This window comes from Dipodomys ordii, unplaced genomic scaffold (genome assembly GCF_000151885.1).
Source record: "Dipodomys ordii isolate 6190 unplaced genomic scaffold, Dord_2.0 Scaffold73, whole genome shotgun sequence".
Taxonomy (NCBI): domain Eukaryota; kingdom Metazoa; phylum Chordata; class Mammalia; order Rodentia; family Heteromyidae; genus Dipodomys; species Dipodomys ordii.
Genome location: NW_012267289.1, coordinates 10,058,254 through 10,079,643, shown reverse-complemented (window position 1 = coordinate 10,079,643; position 21,390 = coordinate 10,058,254). Strand labels below are relative to the sequence as shown.

Here is a 21,390-nt window from a genome sequence, read left to right as displayed (position 1 = left end):
CGCCACTTCCGGCTTTTTTTCTTTTTGCTTATATGGTGCTGAGGAATCGAACCCAGGGCCTCAGGCATGCAAGGCAAGCGCTCTACCACTGAGCCGCCTTCCCAACCCTAGAGCTCTATCTCTTGATCCACAACTCCACTTGTGGGTTTTTGGGGAAGAGAGGCATGGCTAATTGGAAATAAGAGTCTCATGGACTTTTCTGCCCAGTCCAGCTTTGAACCTTGATCATCAGATCTCAGCCTCCTAGCTAGGATTATAGGCATGAGCCATTGGTGCCTGGCAAACTTAGCCACTTATAAGAGAAAATTTCTGGAACACTGAAAGGAGATGCTAGGTCATAATGAAAAGGCAGGCTGCAACACAATCCACAGGGAACATTGGTGTGAAGGCAGACAAGCCAGGCTTCACTTGCTAGGAATGATGGATTACATTTCTTACTCCTGTGACTACAGACAGTATGATATCCACAGAATGGAATTTACCATACATTTTCTTGGAAGCCAAAAAAAAAAAAGAATTCTACTAAACTAGAGCTATATGCTCATATAAATGACACAATAAACAATAAATGCAGACAGCGTTTGCCCCACTAGGGACCTCTTTGCAATGATTCTCTGTCCATGATTTAACCTAACAAGGTCTTTTCCAAGATCATGACCTTCCTGGGTCTCTTCTGTCTGCTGGACTCAGGCCCAGCTCCTACACAGCATCTTCCATGCTGACATAGTTCCCCTCATTACTTGAATAGCTGACATTATCTGGGATGAATACAGGTCCAGACAGGGCTGTTCTTGAGCTTCCTGCTGAGCATTCAAGGCCCTGTTCCACCTTGGAGTCAGCTGGTCCCAAACCAAACTCATCCCCTGAAAACCTTCCTCATCTCTCTCCTTCCCTACTTCATTCTTTCTCCGGAGCAATTGCTGACTCGTGCTCTGACAGCTCTCCCTGACTCCTGATGGCTTCCATGACCCACTCTCAAGTGTTCCCCTAGTCAGTTTCTTCATGTCTAAGCCTGTCTTGGTATCTACTTCTCAGAGGATCTGGACTTAACATGGAACTTTAAGCAGCCCAAGAGTAGAGACTTCTCTTAATATTTGTCATTTCCCTTGGTGCCTGACAACCAAGCCAGTCTCTTTGGGATTAGGCAACTAATGTAGAATGACTTGGAGTGAAGGGATCCAAGCAGAGTCCCATCAGGTGAGGCCACTGACACTAAATTACTATGTAATCTTGATGAAGTCACTTAACCTCTCAGCCCATTAATTTTCTCATTATCAAAAATGGGTGGTTAGATTTAGTGATATCTAAAATCTTCTCCTAGACTGATAGGTAGGATAAAAACCTGATTAGCAATACAAATTATTTCACAAGGGAGGGTAACAATACCAAAAAAGGCAAATGGTGGGGTAGGAAGACAATAATTTAGAAGATTTGTCACCCCCATTCTGCTTTCTTTAAAAGATATTTTTATTATCTTTACGTAGTCGTCCAAAGAGTAAGCATTCATAAATCAGTTTATAAGTACAATGCAGCTTGATCAATTTCATCCCTTTCATTTCTCCTTGTCCCTTCCAATCCAACTCCTCCCCTCAATTTTTTTAGTTTCATAGGGTATGCATTTGGTATTATAATTTTGGAAAGCACTTGATGGAATTTAAAATATTATTATGGACATTTAAAGAGAAGTTTATCAGTATTAAGTCAGTTGAAGGTGGTTTGTGTGTGTGTGTGTGTGGTACTGGGGTTTGAACTCAACACAATTTTAGGCATTCCTCCTACTATTAGGCTTTAATCCTCCTACTATGCCTCTTGGGTAGTTGGTGTCAAAGGTGTGAGCTATCATGCCTGGCTTTGGTTGAATTCTCCAATGTCACTTACCTTCATTTTCTCTGGAAGGTTAAAGGGAATAGAACAGGTGCATGCTTTCCTAAACTTGGAGGCATCATCCCGAAGTTCATGACAATCTGCACATAGCTTTGTGTAATTGACCTGTCAGGCAGGGTAGAGTGATGAAGCTATACAAGTATGTATCTTAAATTTCAAGACTTGAATCTATAACAAATTTCAACCTGTCTTGGATGTGCAGCCTGAGACACGGCTAAAGGGCACGCCACTCCCAGCACAAATGTTTCTAGTATTTGGGAATAGTAAGACTTCTTACAGTCTTGCATTTGGGCACCTGGCAGCATCTTACCATTAAAAAAATCCTCAGCAACTCCTCCAAAAATCTAATTAAAAGGGTGAAAGTGGCCTGACTAGATGCTTTTCAAAAGAAAAACTTCTAAAAGGAAAATGCCCAAATGAATCCAAGCCAGCACACCCATATTTATGTCAGCACTACAACAGCCAAGTTACATCAGCAATAGCTAAATTATGGAATCACTCTAAGTGCCCATCAATGGATGAATGGATGCAGGTATGCATCCATGTGCACATGTGCGCGCGCACACACACACACACACACACACACACACTCAATGTAATATTATTCTGTCATAGAAAGAACAAAATCATGGAAAACTGGAGATCATTATGTTAAGCAAAATAAGCCAGATTCAGAAAGTCAAGTATTGCACGATTTCCTTCAGATGTGGAATATGGGTCAGGGGAGGACATGAAAGCAGAAGGAGGGACTATTAAGGAAGAAGAGAAGCAGAGGGAGAGGAACAAGAGAGGACAGCAGGGCGAACATGATCAAAGTACATTATAGGCATGTATAAAAACAGCAAACCAGGCTGGGAAGGTGGCTCAGTGGTAGAGTGCTTGCCTTGCATGCATAAGGCCCTGGGTTCGATTCCACAGCACCACATAAACAGAAAAAGTCAGAAGTGGCGCTGTGGTGCAAGTGGTAGAGCACTAGCCTTGAGCTGACGAGCTCAGGGACAGTGCCCAGGGCCAGAGTTCAAGACCAAAAAAAAAAAAAAGCAATCCAAAATCCATTACTTATAATGTATACTAAATTAGAAGACTGACTTAAAAATAAAAAAATACAGACCTCTGATGAGCATTTGAAAAAATAGTCAATGTTATCATCCATCAGAAAAATTCATCTTACCTTGAAATTGTGAGTACCAGAAATGCAAAAAGTTACAAATTCTGGTAAGGATACAGATAAAAGGGAAATCTTACGCACTGTTGGCAGGAATATAAATTAGTGTATTTACTACAGAAAACAGGATGCAGGTCCTCCAAAAGCTAAAGCTGGAACATATGACCCAGCCTTCCCACTTCTGGTTATCTATCTGATGGAAATAAAAACACACCAGAGAGGCACCTACATTCCCATGTTTACTGCAGCACTATTCAAGAGCAAAGGTGTGGGAGTCAATGTATTTAGTGACAGACACCCGAATATTAATTGAGCCATCAAAATCCTGTCATCTTGCAGCAATATGATGGAACTGGAGGATATTTGCTAAGTGAAATAAATCAGAGACAGCGAGACAAATATGGCCTGTCCTCACTCACATAGGATCTGAAGCAGTTGATGTGACAGTAGAATAGTAATTAACCTCAGGCTAGGAAGGGTAGGGGGAGGTGTGGCTACAGGAGGTTGGCTAACAGGTAACAGAACACAGATTGGAGAGTAAATTCTAACTTCCTAGGCACAGGCATGTGACTGTAGTTTACTGTAACCTATTATACAGTTTATGAAGTTTAAAAAAAATAACTATCTCTAAATAGAAAGAAGGAAGGACCAGAACATGCTGACTCAGTACATTTGCTCTGTCCATTGGATACATGTAAGATGCCATCCTGCCTAATGAGTATTGCAATCATTCTTTAATTACACATTAAAAAAAACCCAATGCATACAAATATCTTCTTAAGCCCCAGAGGACCTGGACCTTTGGGTCTGAAATTCACTTTGCCTTGCCCCTCCTCCTACCTCTATTATTATTTGCAGATCATTCTGCCAGTGTGAAAAGCACTTCACTTTGCCAGGGGCTGTACCCCTCTATGGCCTCTGAGTCTTGCATCCAAAAGAGGGGGTGCTCCGGTGTCATCTAGATCCCCGTGGAGAATTTAGACCCTTCTTATTTTATGGTTCTACAACTGAGGACTCTTGGAAACCGCATTGCAATGGTAAGACAGTGCAAACCTCTATTTTCTTGGTGTTCTTTGCAGACAATATAAGGATGATGCCCACACAGAGGCAGAATAATCCCGTGGTAAAAAAGATAGAGAGGACGGCGGTGGCGGTGAGGCGGAGGTGGTGACCCGGCAGCTTTTGCTGCTTAAACGCACTGTTGTCTGGCTGTCTGGACTTGTCGTATTCGAACAGCTTCTCCATTTTGGCTCTGTAAGTGATTCAGATATGCATTTGGGTCATTTAGAACATTCCTAACTCAGAAATACTGACAATGGTAAAGTCATTTGGAGAACTATGTGAACCTTCCTTTGTCATTGTCTTCCTTGTCATTGTCTTTTCTGCTTCCTAGACTTATTTCTCAGCCAGACCTCTTATCCACCATTGCTAAGTATATTGGAACTAGGCTCAGAAAGCCTATTCTGTTAAATGCCTTGCCCATGAGGGACAGGCCCTAGCGAGGCCTGTGAAAACCAGCACCTGCTGGCACTCAGGCCGTCACGAGGGGCTGTTTTGGGGGTTGGTGACTGAAAGTGGGAACTGAATTTATCTTCAGGAATGTACTTAAATGTTTAGAGATAAATCCTTAGGCTGCTGCTAACACGAATATACATTAAGTTGGCAAAATGCTCTGGGATTACAGCTCACTTTGCCATTGGTGATTATGAGGAAAGAGGAAACACATGTGGAATCGGAACACAGGTGTTTGATTTCAACAGCTTCAATTTGTTTTGCATTTGTAAGGAAGATCCCAGTAGAAAAATGTGGCCTAAAACATTGGGAAGGGGAAATTGGAGGACAGCAAAGAAAGGTACTCATTACCTGACTTATGACCCCTCTGTACAACACATTAATAGTAAAGGTACATGCTTTGGAGTAGCTCGAATGAGGCTAGAGAAGTATAATCAGACAGGTGTTCAACCTTGCTATATGACATTAGATATGGGATGGGATTTTCTCCCTTACTAGAAATACACAAACGTTAACCTGCTAAAAATTAATAATTGCTTCTCTTAAAACTGGGATTAAAAATTTGGGAGGGAGAGGTAGAAGGACCAATTACAGTCCAAAGTTGGCTTGGGCAAAAACTGGATACTCTAGAACAAAGTAAACGCAAACGAAGTGGCATGGCTCAAATGGGAAAGCATTTGCTTAGCAAGGGTGAGCTGTGAGTTTGGCAGTCACTAGCACTTCTAAACAAAAAGAAACACATAAACAAACAAAAATCCTGGCATGAACAGTGAATGTCGTGTCTCACATCTGTAATCCTAGTTATTTGTGAGACTGAGTTCAGGATCTCAGTCCCAGACCTGCACAGGCACAAATTCCTGAGGCCTCTTTTCAACCAATAAAAGCTGAGTACAGCAGGGCACAGGTGATTCATGTATTTAATCCTAGCTATTCAGGATGCTCAATTTTAAAATCTGAATTCTATATCCTTAAAGCCAATTTCTGTTTGTTGTTTTCTTGGTGATACTAGGGCTGGAGTTCAGGGCAACTCATTTGTTAGACAAGTTCTACCATTTGACCCACACCTTCAGTCTTTTTTCTTCTGGTTATTTTTTTAAACCACCATCTCACTCACCGGTCTGTCCCCAGGCTGGACTGGACCTTGATTTTACAGCTCTCACCCAAGTGGGAAGACCAGTACCTATCACCATAGTCAGCTTTTTTTTTTTTTTAATGCCTGGGTGTGTCCCTGAGTTCCCTCCTCCCCCTGCCCCCTTAAAAAAAAAGCCAGTGATCTACCACTTGAGCCAAAGCTCCACTTCTAGCTCTTTGGTGGCTAATTGGAGATGCATCTCAGACTTTCTTGCCTGGGCTAGCTTTGACCCTTGATCCTCAGATTTCAGCCTCCTTGGCAGCTAGGATTACAGACTGAGTAAGAAGGCTATGACTGTTGTCTGGTTTAATAGAATACAAAGTAAATGCAAATACTTACAGTAAGAGGTTTCCACATTAGAGTTAGTTCTTTATACTTGAGAAATTGGAGAGGCAAAATATCAGTGGAAAAATTTCAGCATGTCATCCAAATGACTAGGATGTTATCATGTGACAAGACAGTGAAAACTTCTAACATCTACTATTGAGGAAAAAGTTGGGTTTCAAAGGCCATCACAGGCTATGAGATTATATATATGCAAGCATGGAGTGCAGAATATCAGGTATAACTGTTGAGTTGGAGTGTGTGTATGTATGTATATATATATATATACATACACACACATATATAAAATGTCTAGTGAAGGAATGTGTATATAATGAATGAATAAGAACAGTATTTTTTAGGCTTTTTGTAAAACAATGAAACTAGTTGGATGCAGTGACTGATTCCTTTAATCCCAGCTATTTGGGAGCTGAGATTGGGAGGGCTACAAATCAACATCAGCCTGGGCCAAAAGTTGGAGATCCTATCTTAGTCAATAACACACACACACACACACACACACACACACACACACACACACACACACAATCCCTCCACCTCCACCAATCACCAACAAACAAAACCAAAGTAAACTAGGTCTAAAACTATAAGGAACTTTACAAGCACTGTATTAGTTCTTGTTCTCCAGAAACACAGAATGAACAGATGATATGATTCTATATGTATATGTTGGCAGGAACCAGCTTACATGATTATAGACAGTTCCCAAAATCTGCAGCCAGTATCCTGAGGTCCGAAGGCCAGCAGGCTGGTATGGATTCAGTAAGAGCTAATATTTCAGTTAGGCAGTACCAGGCAGAATTCTCCTCCTCGGGGGAGGGGGAGGTGCACCGTGGCTCTACTAAGGGCTCAACTGATGGGACGAGGAGGCCCACTCAGCTATCTCCTTCAGTGGAAGTCTACCAACTGAAGTGCCACTTTCATCCCAAAACACTCCCACAGAAACACTCCAAAAGTGTATGACCAGCTTATCCGGGTACCTTGGGGTGTGGCAGAATGGACAGGTAGAAATCAGGCAGTTAGGTGCTAGCATTTCTGGAATGCTGTTCATGAGAGAACCAGAGCTGTATCTATCTATCTATATCTATCTATCTATATATACATATATATATATAGTATACCAATTTTTTTCTATTCTTAATAAAACTACTCTGTTTGAAATTATACTTCATATGCTTTTTTCTTCAATAAACAGGGTGCCTCAGTCCTGATAGCACTATTGGCATAGTGGCCCAGATATTTCTTAGCTATGTAGATTTGTCTTAATGTTTAGGAGTATCCCAGGTTTCTACCTGTTAAAAAAGTTACAACCTACAGTTCTAGCAACCAAAATGCATTTCCAGACATTACAAATGTCTCCTTAGGGGCAAAATTAACTGAGAAGCAATGTTATGGACCAATACCTATATGACCATTAGTTAGTAGCTATTGCGTAACAGTAAAAGTGTCAGCATGAGCTGGGCTCATGTGCTCATGCCTGTAATTCTAGCTACTCAGGAGGCTGAGATGAGGATTGTGGTTTGATGCTAGCCAGGGCAGGAAAGTCTGTGAGAGTCTTATCTCCTCCAATAAACTACTCATAAGTGGAGCTGTGGCTCAAGTGGTAGAGTGTGAGCCTTGAGCAAAAAAAGCTCAGGGACAGAGCCTAGGCCCAGAGGTCATGCCCCAAGCCCAGGGGGGAAAAGAAATTTCAGAGTGAGTTTTAAATTCTTGCTTTTTATTTTTCTTTAATTATGGTAGACAACTTTTTTAGGCATCGCCACATGTTTTGCCTTGGATCTTCCTGTATTTTCCTGCACCTGCTGAGATGCAAGCATACTAAAGCCGAGTATAGGATTGGAAGTGATTCAATCACACGTACATACTTACATATACTCATAATGTTCAGACAAACGTGGCCATCTCTCTTTTTTTTTTTTTTTTGGGTCCGGTTGTGGGGCCTGAACTCTGGGTCTGGGTGCTGTCCCTCAGCTCTTCAGCTCAAGGCTAGCGTTCTACCACTTGAGCCACAGCGCCACTTCCGGCTTTTTTCTTTTTGCTTATGTGGTGCTGGAGAATCAAACCCAGGGCCTCATGCATGTAAGGCAAGTGCTCTACCACTGAGCCACCTTCCCAGCCCCTGAATTTGGAATTTTATATATCACGGACAGACTCTGTTTGACTTACCTTGTCTGCCCGAGTCTTCAGCAAACTCAGTATCCTGAAGTGCAACTGGAGGCCAGGGCCTCACTTCCAGTCTGCTCTAGCAGATGTCCCTTCTGGGACTGTATTTTTTCCTTCAGAACTATTTCACTGATTAAATATGACAAGCTATTTGTGAAAGCTGTAAATATAGTGCTTGGTATAGTGTAGAAAATATTAAATGAGTAAGAAAAGGGAATTTGATCAACAAAATATTAGAGTATTGCATTAGAACCTGTTAACTAAATATTCATGAGTCCATAGTGGTATAAGTAACTGAATAAGAATATAAAGAAGAAAAGAACAGCTATTTCTTACATAGGAATGAACAAATATTAAAGGAATGGTTACAAAATTATTGGGTAAAAACCTGAGAGCCAACAGATATTTGTATAAGCCTCAAAGTAGCTCCCTCAAGATATATATTAATTACAAAAGAAAAAAAATTAGTTAACTGTTGACCGAAAATTGGCAGATACCACTTTTACCAGTGATCAAGGTTGACACTGACATTAACATCAAACCTCATTGATGCTGTATTCCCAGATATGATACACAGAGGACAAACTACTACTGTGGTTCTAGAAAAAAAAAAAAGCAAAACTTCAAACTACAGAAAACAGGATGGGGGAAATGATAGAAGGGGTGACTCCAATCAAGATGCATTGTACCTATATCCATGACACGTTAAATCTAACCTCCTGTACAAATATTTGAAGAGAGCAATGAATAAATAAAATAGAAAGATCCATCTTGAGGAACAATCTACAAAATATCTGATAGGAGCTCACCCAAGTAAAGGTAGCTGGTGGCTCTTACTAGTAATCCTAGCCCCTTAAGAGGATGAGATCTAAGGATCGAGGATCAAAGTCAGACCAGGCAGAAAAGTTCAAGAGACTCCATTTCAAATTAACCATCAAAACAAACAAACAAACAAAAACCCCTAACAAAATAAAACTGGACTGTAGGCATGGCTCAAGAGGCGGAGTGCCAACTGAGCAAAGAATTAGAGTGAGCGCTTGAGAGATCAAGGCCTGGTACTAATACAGACAAATGATAAATATCAAGAAAGAAGGAGAAATAACAGTCATCAAAAGGAAACAGAACAATTAAATGCAATATGGGATTCCCAGACTATCTCAGATATTGTCCAGAGAAGGACATTGGTTGAAAAATGGAGGCAATTTGAAAGCCATCAATAGTTTAGTTAAGTGCACCACACTGATAGTGCTTTCTTAGTTTTGGTGACTATGTTGTGATATACTAGAAGTTAGCATTGAGAAAGGTGGCAGAAGGTGACATTGGAAATTCTCTATATTATTTTTGCAACTATTCTGTAAGTTTGGAATTATTTCAAAACAAGTTTTAGCATTATGAACAGGAAATCTGTACTTGTTTTTCTATATTTGCAAACTGTCACATATACTTGCATCCCGTTCTAGCTTCCACGGCAACTCTCCTCGCTGAGACCATGCCTCAGTTTATAAATCTGCTCCACAATCACCATTTGATGAAGTCCTCAACCATGTCCACGTCACAGATGATGAGACAGGAGCTCAGAGAGGGAAGGGCCTGGCTGCTCTTTCCCATCTCCTGCATTCCCAGCCTATGCAGCTGATGAGAAGAAAACTATCTGCTCAACAAAGATCACACACAAGCCAGTGGGAAAAGGACAAGTTTATTTTTGTTAACGAATCCTCATTAAACATTTCAGGTGACCAATTTAGTGATGCAACAAACATTGATAGTAACTGTTATTTCCTGAGTACGTGTAAAGTGCCAGCATTATTGAAAAGGATGCAAATTCCACCGTGAAAACCAGAATCTTCATCAGGATGTAGACTAGAAAAGGCCCAGCTTCAAGGATCCTGACTTGCATAGATCGAGCACTCCCATTTCTAGAAGTTCAAAAACCTCCTTTCTTATCTAAATGAGGGAAAAGACCAAAACAACAACAAAAACTTAAGATTCCTAGTATGTGGGAAGGTTCACCTCCTCCACCCTAACCCCCCATCAACCAAAGTTAGTTTTGACAAAACCCAAAATTTATCATCTGGAATCCCAGGTATTTATACAGTTCTTGTGGCAGAAGTCACAAGTCCTAAAGGGCAGAAGTCCTAACTTACATTTGATGTTGAGTTGAAATAGTCATATAAAACGAAGAAGTTTGGCTGGGCACTGGTGGCTCATGCCTAAAATCCTATCTACTCAGGAGGCTGAGATGTAAGGATCATGTTTCAAAGCTAGCCTGGGCAGGAAAGTCTGTGAGACTCATCTCCAATTAATCATCAGAAAACCTGAAGTGGAGCTGTGGCTCCAAGTTGTAGATTGCTAGCCTTGAACGGAAAAAGCTCAGGGACAGCACCCAGGCCCTGAGTTCAATCCCCACGACCAATTTTTTTTGGGGGGGGTCCGGTCATGGGGCCTGAACTCTGGGCCTGGGTGCTGTCCCTCAGCTCTTCAACTCAAGGCTAGCACTCTACCACTTGGGTGACAGCGCCACTTTCAGCTTTTTCTGCTCATGTGGTGCTGAGGAATCAAACTAGGGCCTCATGCATGCAAGATAAGCACTTTACCACTGAGCCAACTTCCCATGACCTTTTTAAAAATTTTATTTATTTATTTATTATTTGCCAGTCGTGGGGTCTGAACTCTGGGCCTGGGTGTTGTCCCTCAGCTCTTCAGCTCAAGGCTAGTGCTTTACCATTTGAGCCACAGAACCACTTCTGGATTTTTTTCTGCTTATGTGGTGCTGAGGAATCGAACCCAGGGCCTCATGCATGCAAGATAAGTACTCTACACTGAGCCACCTCCCCAGCCCCCTCATGACCAATTTTTTATATAAAAAGGAAGAGGCTCAACATAAAACAGATTTCATTAAAGTGTCCTCACACACTTTTATTTTTTTTTATCAGTCATGGGGTTTGAACTCTGGACCTGAGTGCTGTCTCTCAGCTCTTTTAGCTCAATACTAGTGCTCTACCACTTGAGCCACAGTACCACTTTTGGTTTTCTGATGGTTTATTGGAGGTAAGAGTCTCACAGCCTTTCCTACCTGTGCTGGTTCTGAATGACAATCCTCAGCTCTCAGACTCCCAAGTAGCTAGGATTACAGTTGTGAGCCACCGGTGCCTAGCTCAAACTTCTAAATTAGTTTTTTAAAAAACAGTCTAGCCGGACTCTGTGGCTCACAACTGTAATCCTAGCTATTCAGGAGGCTTAGATCTGAGGATCATGGTTCAAAGCCAGTCTTGGCAGGAAAGTCCATGAGATTCTTTTTTTTTTTTTTTGGGTCAGTCGTGGGGCTTGAACTCTGGGCCTGGGCACTGTCCCTCAGCTCTTCAGCTCAAGGCTAGCGCTCTACCACTTGAGCCACAGCGCCACTTCCGGTTTTTTTCTTTTTGCTTATGTGGTGCTGAGGAATCAAACCCAGGGCCTCATGCATGCAAGGCAAGCACTCTACCACTGAGCCACCTTCCCAGCCTCTCCATGAGATTCTTATCTCCAATTAATCACTAGAAAATTTGAAGTGGCGCTGTGGCTCAAGTGGTAGAATGCTAGCCTTGAGCTGAAGAGCTGAGGGATAAAGCCCAGGCCTAGAGTTCAAGCCCCATGACCAACAAAAACAAACAAACAAAAAAACAGCCTACTCATGGAACAGGGTGCATGACTCTATATACTATGTGTACTCTGTGTGTATGTGTGTGTGTGTGTGTGTGTGTGTAGGGGGAAGGATCATGTGTGTATACACTGAACTGAGCAAATTGTCTTTTAACCTGATGTCTGTGAACACTCACCAATCAATTATAATCAGCTTTGGTCAATCTGGGAAAGTCGTTTTATGTGATAAATTAATTCATTCAGTATGTTTGAAGGAGTTATTCCAATTCTCTTTGATAGTTACTTCTATGATTTATTCCTGGCTGGTGCCTGGCAGCCATATTTATGACTGTGCAAACCTCTTTTTGAGTTTTTTTTTCCTAACAACTACTTTGAAATATCAGACTAGATTGAAAAATTGGCCTCAGGATGAGACTGTGGGTGGCAAAAATCAATTTTTCACAATTTGATATTAATGGATTACTTGAATAAATATATAATGAGCTAATATTGTGCCCACAAAGGCATTCAATCATTTCGATTCTAATCCACTGAGACAAAAAAATTTCTTACCCCACAAAACCAAAATGTCTTTCTAAATGAAGGAAATTTATAGTAATGTGGAGATGCCAGGACTGAGGGAAGTTTATTTCCCATCTCCTTCGACTTTGGTCAAATGATCCCCACATGTGTGTGCACACACATAGACAGAAGGTAAAGATGACTGCGGTGATAAGGGTAACAGAAAAAGTGCTAAAACCACCACATCTTATAGTTCCTTTTTTCTTTTTCCTTTTTTTGGCACTCTAGGGTTTGAACTGAGGGCCTCAAGCTTGAGGAGCTGGTACTTTACCACTTCAGTAATGCCTCCATGGAGTCCTTCTTTTTGCTAATTATTATGGAAATACAGTCTAGTAACCTTTCTGCCCAGGGCGACCTGCAACAGTGATCCTCCAAATCTCAGCCTCCTGAGTAGCTAGGATTATAGGCATGAACCACTGGCACCCGACTTAGATCTTAGTTCCTAAAAGGTGAGATACAGATGTCTGAGTGGGGCAGGAGCCATGGTGACTTACTGAGCTGCAAAGCTGACATCTAGGCTGCACATGTGGGAAGGATACAGTGATGTGGAAGGGGATGAGATGGCCTCTATGACAGTGGTTACCTCAGAGCTAAAAGATAGAATAATGTCAACAGCCAGAATGTGCTGGCTGCTCCGCATGTCAAAGACTTTATTACTCTTTTTGAACTCAAGTTCAAATTGGAAGAAAAAAATGATTAAAGGCAACTTGTTGATTACACAGTACCTCGGGAATGTCCATCATTCTCCTCAACTTCTGATCTCTCCAGTTCCAGTCGAAAACCAAAAACTTTAATGGGTTCAAATTAAGGCCATCTGAAGAAGACAGCGAGAGGGTTGCTATAGTTAAAAAAAACCTCATGACACAGCTTGTTAAAATGACTTTTACTCTCCCGGTTGCTTTTTGCTTGATTTGCTGCACAACTAATCTCTGCACATAAAGCGCTCTTCCCTGATGGAAAACAAACACAGCACTCTGGGACTGACAATAGACTATCACTGCTTCCAGAAAAGGAAAAGGCTACTTTAGCTAAACCTGTCCGTGCTCACTGCTAGCCAAGCCTCCCTTCCCTTTATCACAGTCAGAGGAGCATGAGGAAAGGAAGGTGTTGGGTCATTTGTTATGGGCAGAAAAGGATGCCAAGGTGAGGACTCTGGTCTGTCAGCTCTCTTTTGATGAGGCTGGTGAATCCTTTTCCCATTGTCTTTTGGCCTATCTAGAAGACAAGTACTGAATGTGAGGCTGCAGAGCTCAACAGCTTCTTAAATGAGTTTTTTTACAAGAGAAATAAGCATTCATATACTGACTTTCCCCAACTCTGTATCAATATACTCCCAACAAATGCTGTCTGGACAGCATTTTTCTTTTTTTTGCCAGTCATGGGGCCTGAACTTTGGGCCTGAGTGCTGTCCCTCAGCTCTTCAGCTCAAGGCTAGCACTCCACCACTGGAGCCACAACACCACTTCCAACTTTTTCTGCTTATGTGGTGCTGAGGAATCGAACCCAGGGCCTCATGCATGCAAGGCAAGCACTCTACCACTGAGCCACCTTCCCAGCCCTGGACAGCATTTTTCCAGCACTATAACATGGTAATGTGGGAAATTGCTTAAAGAGTGAATCACCTTGACAATAAAAAAAAAAGTGAATATTTAGCTAAGAACTATGAAGGAGGCAGAGACCAGCCTGAAAGTCCATCCCTGGCCTCTTCTGACAGCAAACCTCCCAAATTCCTTCTCACTATTATCACTCATCTGTTTATTAGCTTTCAGTGCCTTCCTATGTCCAATGACAAAAACAATCCAAACTGCTCAGTTTACTGTTCAAGGTTCTATCTCCACTATCTGACCTTTTTCCAATGAAATCACCTGTGACTATAGTTCATGAAACCTCATAACACTAGGTAGGAACTCCAGAAATGCAGCTTTCCTTGTCTGCCAGGGGCTGTTCAATGTTGTGGTTGTCTGCATTTGCACACAAAACTGTATATGGTATTCTCCATTAACCCTGGGTGATTTTGATCTGGAGAGGAAGAGCAGTAATTTTATATTTTGGTGGCTTCCTGCCAAATGACCTTCTCTGCCCTGAATTACTATATAGATTAACTTATTACTTTAAGACACATAAAATAACAGGAATAGTTCTAGACAAATAAAATTCTATTACTATATTAAGTACATTTTTTGGAAAAGAAGGAAGTCATTAAAGTCATTTGAAAGAAAAGAAGTGATTTAATCCAGTAGGTAGGAATAGAAAATAAGATGATCATCAGCAGGTTAGCAGGCCCTTAGGATAGTGGATTAGTCTGGAATACTTTCTGGGAGAGAGCTAAAAGAGAAATGTGTTTGTATTGTGAAATAGCTCTGTTTCATTCACAGAAAATGCATTTTTGTCTTAATATGTGCTATATGTCAGCCCTTAACCAGAATAGGAATCTCTGGGAACCAAGATTCAATGAAACCAACATATACAGCTTAATTAATAACAGAGAAGGGAAAAAAAGTGGATGCAGGCTGTGTGGATCCACTAATCTGCTACAGCAATTGGAATGTGGATATGTTGTGGTAGGTTAATATGTTCCGTTAGTCATTGCCCTCATCTCCCATTCACTGGGCTTACCGGGCAGCCAAATTCAAAGACTAGAGGCTGAGTTTCCCACTGGGAAATTAACAGGTTTGGCTTTTCTATATCTCAAATGTGTTTTTCTAGATTCACATGTGGATAAAGAAAACTCCTAACTCTGCATGGGAGTATCACTGCTGCTTTTTCATACCTTGTTTAATGAGTTCTTTAATTCTCCCAGGAGTTCCCACACCCAAGTGCACCACACGCTTCTCCAATAACTTTACTTGCTCCTGAACCTATTGCAAGACAGAAGAGAAGTACAGTCATAGGCTAAGTTTGAGCATTTAATCTCAGAATTAAGAAAGTAAAAAGCAAGTAAGACCACTTTGTTTACATCAGCTTCCTGAGCAAAAAAGATCTCCCTAGGAAATTGGTAAACCCTAATAGAGTTCAATTTTGGCTCTCTCTGGAAATAGGGCAGAATAGTGACTTGTGGAAAGAGGTAGCTGCTATACAGGGGCACAAAATTCAAAGGAAACCAGAATGAGTGTAAATGTCATGTAAGGAAAGCATCAAAGACAACAAAGAGAGAGGGGTGAAGGGAAAACACTGAGGTCTGGGAGTGGCTCATGGGGATTACTTAGTTTCCCATTAGAAATAAAGGTTCTTGCTTACCTTTATATGTTTTGCAAATAATTTCATAACTTTGCTGTCTCCTCTGAATGCTGTCATTGACCTAATGAAAAGCAATAGATAAATGTAATTGATAATATTAAGATATCAAGACAATTCACTGATTCTGGGTTGTACTAAGCAATATATCTTCCTTTACTCAAAGACTATGTGCATACATAAGCATAAGCATGTGTGTATCTCCACATAAGCATAAACATTTCTGAGATTTCAGGTTAGTCTACTGCAGTGAAAGTGGGGGGTGGCATGATGTCCTCTCCTCTCTTTTCTCTTTCCTTCCCTCCCTTTTTCCTACTCCCTCCCTTTCCCTGGCCCCTTCCTTCTTTCCTTTACATCTTTTCTAAGATAGGGCTTTATTTAACTTGTCATGTAACTCAGGATGGTCTCCAACCCCTCTCTTTGATTTTCTCACTTCTATTTTTAATTTGCTTGTTTCCATTGCCTGTTTTTAAAAAAAATTTGTTGTATGTATTTTAATATATCACCTAAAATTATGTTTTCAGTGGAAGTGGATATAAATGAACACACAATCTTTTCATTGATATTTAGGGATAGACCTCACATGTGAATATTGCTTTCCTTTATGTGTTATTATATAATGTTTGGGAAATATCATTGACCAGGAGAAAACATAAGTTTGTAAAATATTGAATTATTCTGCAAACTCAAGTCCTACAGCATGTGAGTTTTTACTTATAAATATACTTTCTCATGACAAAGTTAATTAGAGAAACAACTGAACAGAACTCATGGCTCTCATGACACAGATGTTCTTAGAAAATTCTTAGAGAATTATTAATCATTAGTTGGTATGAAAAAGGTTCCTTGTGCTTGTTCAGAAATAATCTTTAGCAGATCTTTTAGCCTTGAATTGGATCATAATATTACTGTGGATGCAAAAAAATGGTAAGAATTAGTAAATGAAATAAGCCAACACATTGCTTTTATGCCCCTTAGAAAATAATTTAAATACAGGGAAGGTTCAGATTAATTTGACAACTTGTTTTAAAGAGGTCAGCTTCAGGTCAACCTTATGCCATTAGCATTTCAATCTGAAATGAGTTATTTGGTACTTTTTTTTTTTTTTTTTGGTGGGTCCTGGGCTTGAACTCTGGGCCTGGGCACTGTCCCTGAGTTCTTCTGCTCAAGGCTAGCACTCTGCCACTTTGAGCCACAGTACCACTTCCTGTTTTTTCAGACTTTCTGGGCTGGTTTTGAACAGAGATCCTCAGATCTCAGTTTCCTTGGTAGCTAGGATTACAGGCGTGAGCCACCAGCTCCCCACTTGGGGTACTTTTTAAGGCACTAAAAAGTAAATGTGAATTGCTGTGATTCCAGGTTCAGCAAGTGCAACTGCTTAGAAATCAGAATATTGAAGATCAATTCTGTTAGAAATAGTCAAAAGGAACACTGATGCTTTACTGGGAGAGCATGTGATATAATTTAATTTGTGTCCTGGGGTAGAGAGAGGAAGGTTTGAAAGCCAGGCACTGGGGGCTCATGCCTGTAATCCTAGCTACTTAAGAGGCTAAGAGCTAAGGATCATGGTTCTAAGCTAGCTTGGGCAGTAAAGTCTGAGACTCTTATCTCCAATTAACCATCAGGACACTTGGCTCACTCCTCCATTTCATTCTAGTCTCTGTTCAAATGTCATCTCCTTAGAAAAACTTAAAAAAAATCTCTTTAAAAATTACTATCTACTTTGATTTCATTTGCATGCTTTATTTTTTCTAAACACAATATATTACTTATTCATATTATAATAAACTCCTTGGGGTTTATTATCTGTTTTCCCCATGGAATGCAAATTCCATGAAGGCAGGGACTCTTTTTTTGTTCATTGCTCTATACCTCCCCCACATAGACTATACTAGGCTGACACAATCATTTACTCAGAAAACATTCCTAACCTGATGAGCTCCAGGGCTCGGATGGCAGAGCTGCAGATGATCAGCATCAGCAGTGACTTCTTCTCAGTATGGTTTTTTCGAAGTTTCATCCACTTAGGACAGACTGAAGAAAAGATCACAAAAAATTATTCGGAATATAGCAGAACAGGGACTTCCAAAGTTGAGTATTCTCGAAATATTTCTTTGGTTGTGTTTAAGCATAATAAAAAACAATGAGTAGTTCTCATTGTAATGATAATTCTGTTATTTTCTGTTTATTCTAGATTTTAGAATTCTTAGCAAAATTAAGATTAATAGACTTTGCCAGAGAACCATGTAGACTTCCAGATACAGAGAACAAAGAAAGGTTTATTGCCTGGAAAGGGGGCCAGCAAGACTCCTTCTCACAAGGGAGGAATGAGAAGAAGCACCGGCTATTGTCTGGGGTGACCTATATAACCTAGGGGTTTAGGAGGGCTAGAAGGGACTAGGAGGTGGAGACCGTGATGCGGACATGTGGGCCAGGGGCTTCATTGTGTCAGACTAGGATTTATGGCTGCTATCCAAATGGTAGATAAAGGTCCTGCAACTGCCTAGACCTGAAGGTCACTCTAAGGGGCTCTTGTTGCCTTCTGCCACAGAGAAGTGCCATCCCAAGGTAAAGGGGGTTGGAAGTTGATTATTTACTGCCTTTACTACATGGGCCTAGTGCTGCCTAGGAAGGCAGCCTGCTAAGCTGTGGAGAAGGGAAGGAGTGGACTAGGCTATAGGAAGGGACTTAATTTGCTAACAAAAATATAATATGTCAAAGAGCTAAAAAATAGCTAATTTTAGAACTAAATAAAAAAAGTTCAGCATATTATATTTTCAGTATTAAGTTTATGTTTGATGTTTGGAGACAATGCTGATTAAATAGAATTCTGATCAAATAATAATAAGACCAGTCTGGGCTACATAGTTAGATGTTGCCTTGAAAGAGACAGAAAGAAGGAGGAGAAAGAGAGACATAAAGAGAAAAAGAGAAAGAAAATGAAAGAAAACATCAAGATAAAACTATCAACCATTTCCGGGCTGGGAAGGTGCCTCAGTGGTAGAGTGCTTGCCTTCCATGCCTGAGGCCCTGGGTTCGATTCCTCAGCACCACATAAGCAAAAAGAAAAAACCCGGAAGTGGCGCTGTGGCTCAAGTGGTAGAGCGCTAGCCTTGAGCTGAAGAGCTGAGGGACAGCGCCCAGGCCCAGAGTTCAGGCCCCATGACCGGACCAAAAAAAAAAAACCCAAAACCAAACCCAAAAAACTATCAACCATTTCCACTTGGAATACACTTAAGGTAGAAATTTTTATTTTGAATTTAGCCTTAAAAATTATTTCTTATACTTTTTTTTTTTTTTGGTTGGTCATGGGGCTTGAACTCTGGTCCCTACGCTTTTCAGCTCAAGGCAAGTGCTCTACCACTTGAGCCACAGCGCCACTTCCGGTTTTCTAGTGGTTTATTGGAGATAAGAGTCTCCAGGACTTTCCTGCCTGGGCTGGTTTTGAACCACGATCCTCAGATCTCAGCCTCATGAATAGCTAGGATTACAGGTGTAAGCCACTGGCGCCCGGACTTTTTATACATTTTTAACAGAATAGTAAATTGGGAAATATTTTTTTTTTACAAATTGGAAGTTACTTACTTTCTTTTAGGTATGATGAAAGACTGTGAGTCAAATCATTGGCTTGGAGGAAACAGGAGTCTAGAAATATGAGAAAATATGTTTGTAGAGAATTTTGCAAACATCATATGAGTAAAGGAAATATGAACAAAGAATTAAAAAACATTAGGAGGTTCATTAATAGTAAAAAAAACTAGCAGCAAAATCAACCAATTATGGAGTTGTCCATAATTTTTTTTTTGTGAAATAAAACCTTTTTTGTATCAGCTGGAAGACTGATGAATCAACTTTATTTTAAAAAAAATCTATGCAATATACAAAGGCAAAGTGAAGTGTCCCACAAAAGTTTGAGAGTCAAACTCAATGACCAGAGAAGTGTAAATTAATGTGACGAGGAAACACAAAGAGCCAATGTTAGAAAGATTTAAACTGCCAACTGTTGAGAGTATAAGTTGATAAGAACAGCGCCAACTGAGGATGCAACTGTAAATTGGCATTCCTAATCTGCAAAGCAGTAATATTGAGGTCATATACACTATGAGCCCCTGATTTCATTTCTGGGTAACTGATGGAAAGAAATTCTTCTTCTTTTTTTTTTTGTTGGTCGTAGGCCTGAACTCTGGGCCTGGGTGCTGTCCCTCAGCTCTTAGCTCTCTAACACTTGAGCCAAAGCTCCACTTGTTTTTTTCTGCTTATGTGGTGCTGAGGAATTGAACCCATGCAAGGCAAGTGCTCTACCACTGAGCCACTTTCCCAGCTTCTGGAAATAATTTCTTTTTTGGTCAGTTGTGGGGCTTCAACTCTGGGCTAGGGCGCTGTCCCTACACTCTTCAGCTTAAGGCGAGTACTCTACAGAGTAAGTCTGGTTTTCTAGTGGATTATTGGAGATAAGAGTCTCACGGCCTTTCTTGCCTGGGCTGGCTCTGAACTGTGATCCTCAGATTTCAGCCTCCTGAGTAGTTAGAATTATAGGTGTGAGCCACTGGCACCTGGCTTGGAAAGAAATTCTTATATGGCTGGTAGAGCAGCACATACAAGGATATTCATTCTGACAATCTAGTTGGAATAAGATGTGGAATGTAATGTAGGTATTGATATCAGGGAACATAGAAGAGTACTAGCTGGTAAGTGAAAAATCCAAAATAGCAGCATCTAGAAACTGACTAGATGGCCATAATGTCACACAGGCATATCAGCAAAAGATGTGAGGTAAAGAAACAGAATGAGGGGATCAGCACAATGTCATTTGGATAAAATTTAAAATGTATATACATATATATATATAAATATAATTTCAAATTATATACAAATACATACACTTAAAAATACATAGTTATACATTAGAGTAAATACTTACACTAAAAGGAAATAGAATGTGGATTTTGGAAGATAGGAAAATGTCCAAAATACAACACAATACAACTTTACCATAAAATGCAACATAACTCATTAAAATAAAACATGCATGCCGCTGGGTGCTGGTGGCTCAGGCCTATAGTCCTAGCCACTCAGGAGGCTGACATCTAAGGACTGCAGTTTGAAGCCAGCCCAAGAGGAAGATCTCCATGAAACTCTTATCTCCAATTGACCACTCAAAAACCTGGAGAGGTGCTATGGCTCAAGTGGTAGAGCTCTAGCCTTGAGCATAAAAAGACTCAAGGACAGTGCCAAGGCCCTGAGTTCAAGCCCCATAACTGACAAAAAAAATGCCTTTGTGTATCATTGACAATGATGGCCTATAAATGATTAATATTGCTAACTCAGAATAAAATAGTAACTCTATGTCTGTTATGTGTAAACCAGCAATGTTACCGTCATCAACTTAATTCTTTCTGTAAGAAAAAGTTCCTCTATAAACACAGCAATGTTACTGTTACTGAATTAAATAAAATATCGTAATCTACATTTTGTAAATAGCTTCAAAGATATTGCTTCTTTTTTTTTTTTTTTGCTGGTCATGGGGCCTGTACTTTGGGCCTGGGCGCTGTCCCTCAGCTCTTCAGCTCAAGGCTAGCACTCTAGCACTTGAATCACAGCGCCACTTCCGGCTTTTTTTTTTTCTGCTTATGTGGTGCTGAGGAATCAAACCCAGGGCCTCATGCATGCAAGGCAAGCACTCTACCACTAAGCCACCTTCCCAGCCCCAAGATATTGCTTCTTAATACAGTTTTGGAGCCCCTGATTGTCTTTC

The 21,390-nt window shown here is 40.6% G+C and overlaps 2 protein-coding genes across 2 annotated transcripts in view; both read right to left on the bottom strand.

Annotated features, from left to right (window-relative positions):
- The window catches only part of LOC105991449 (cell cycle control protein 50C-like), a 39,444-nt gene extending 35,150 nt beyond the window's left edge, over nt 1-4,294 (bottom strand). The window contains 2 exon segments of the mRNA XM_013024091.1: nt 1,879-1,989; nt 4,103-4,294. Of these exon segments, the coding sequence (XP_012879545.1) occupies nt 1,879-1,989; nt 4,103-4,294 (303 nt within the window).
- A 5,587-nt stretch (nt 4,295-9,881) lies between these two features.
- The window catches only part of Cmss1 (cms1 ribosomal small subunit homolog (yeast)), a 294,024-nt gene continuing 282,515 nt past the window's right edge, over nt 9,882-21,390 (bottom strand). The window contains exons 5-10 of the mRNA XM_013024173.1: nt 19,221-19,280; nt 17,567-17,669; nt 15,639-15,699; nt 15,172-15,259; nt 13,127-13,215; nt 9,882-10,145 (exon numbers count right to left, since the gene is read on the bottom strand). Coding sequence (XP_012879627.1) covers nt 10,062-10,145; nt 13,127-13,215; nt 15,172-15,259; nt 15,639-15,699; nt 17,567-17,669; nt 19,221-19,280 — 485 coding nt within the window. The 3' untranslated portion in view covers nt 9,882-10,061. The remainder of the gene's footprint in view (nt 10,146-13,126; nt 13,216-15,171; nt 15,260-15,638; nt 15,700-17,566; nt 17,670-19,220; nt 19,281-21,390) is intronic.